General features: G+C 52.2%; 1 protein-coding gene across 1 annotated transcript in view; it reads right to left on the minus strand.

Moving 5' to 3' along the window:
* LOC138013635 (uncharacterized) overlaps positions 1–1,070 on the minus strand; it is a 1,422-nt gene extending 352 nt beyond the window's left edge. The window contains exon 1 of the mRNA XM_068860726.1: positions 1–1,070. This exon is cut by the window's left edge and continues 352 nt beyond it. Within this exon, the coding sequence (XP_068716827.1) occupies positions 1–1,070 (1,070 nt within the window).
* Positions 1,071–1,493: the final 423 nt, after the last annotated feature.

Raw genomic sequence — 1,493 nt, forward strand, 5'->3', positions numbered from 1 at the left:
ACCACCATGACCACCACAACTAGTGTGACCACCACGACCACTGTGACCACCATGGCCACCACAACTAATGTGACTACTTCGACAACTGTGACAACCAAGACCACCACAACTACTGTGACCACCACGACCAATGTGACCACCATGACCACCACAACTACTGTGACCACCACGACCACTATGACCACCATGACCACAACAACTACTGTGACCACTTCGACCACTGTGAAAACCAATGCCACCACAACTACTGTGACCACCACTACCACTGTGCCCACCATGACCACCACGACCACTGTGACCACCATGACCACCACAACTACTGTGACCACCACGACCACTGTGACCACCATGGCCACCACAACTAATGTGACTACTTCGACAACTGTGACAACCAAGACCACCACAACTACTGTGACAACCACGACCAACGTGACCACCATGACCACCACAACTACTGTGACCACCACGACCACTATGACCACCATGACCACCACAACTACTGTGACCACCGCGATCAATGTGACCACCACGAACACTATGACCACCATGACCACCAAAACAACTGTGACCACCACGACCACTGTGACCACCATAACCACAATGACCACCACAATTACTGTGACCACCACGACCACTGTGACCACCATGACCACAACAACTTCTGTGACCACCACAACCACTGTGACCACCATGACCACCACGACGACTATGCCCACCATGACCACCATAACTAGTTTGATCACCACGACAACTGTGACCACCATGACCACCACAACTAGTGTGACTACCACGAGCACTGTGACCACCATGACCACCACAACTACTGTGACCACCACGACCACTGTAACCACCATGACCACCGTGACTACCACAACTTCTTTGTTAACCATGACCACCAATCCTTCTGCGACCACCTCGACCACTGTGACCACCATGACCACCACAACTACTATGACCACCACAACTACTCTGACCACCACGACCACTGTCACCACCATGACCGACACGACCACTGTGCCCACCATGACAACCATAACTACTTTGAATATCACGACCACTGTGCCCACCATGACCACCACAACTACTTTGACCACCACGACCACTGTGACCACCACGACCACTGTGCACACCATGACCACACGACCACAGTGACCACCATGACCACTGTGACCACAATGACCACTGTGACCACCATGACCATGACAACTACTGTGACGACAACGACCACTCTGACCACCATGACCACTACGACCACTGTGACCACCATGACAACCACAACTTCTGTAACCACCACAACTACTGTGACTACAACGACCACTGTGACCACCATGACCACAATGACCACTACAACTACTGTGACCACCATGACCACTGTGACCACCATGACCACCAGAACTTCTGTGACCACTGCAACCACTATGACCACCATGACCACCACAACTACTGTGACACGACGCCCACTGTGCCCACCATGACCAGCAAAACTACTGTGA

This window comes from Montipora capricornis, chromosome 8 (genome assembly GCF_036669925.1).
Source record: "Montipora capricornis isolate CH-2021 chromosome 8, ASM3666992v2, whole genome shotgun sequence".
In the NCBI taxonomy this organism is placed as follows: Eukaryota; Metazoa; Cnidaria; class Anthozoa; order Scleractinia; family Acroporidae; genus Montipora; species Montipora capricornis.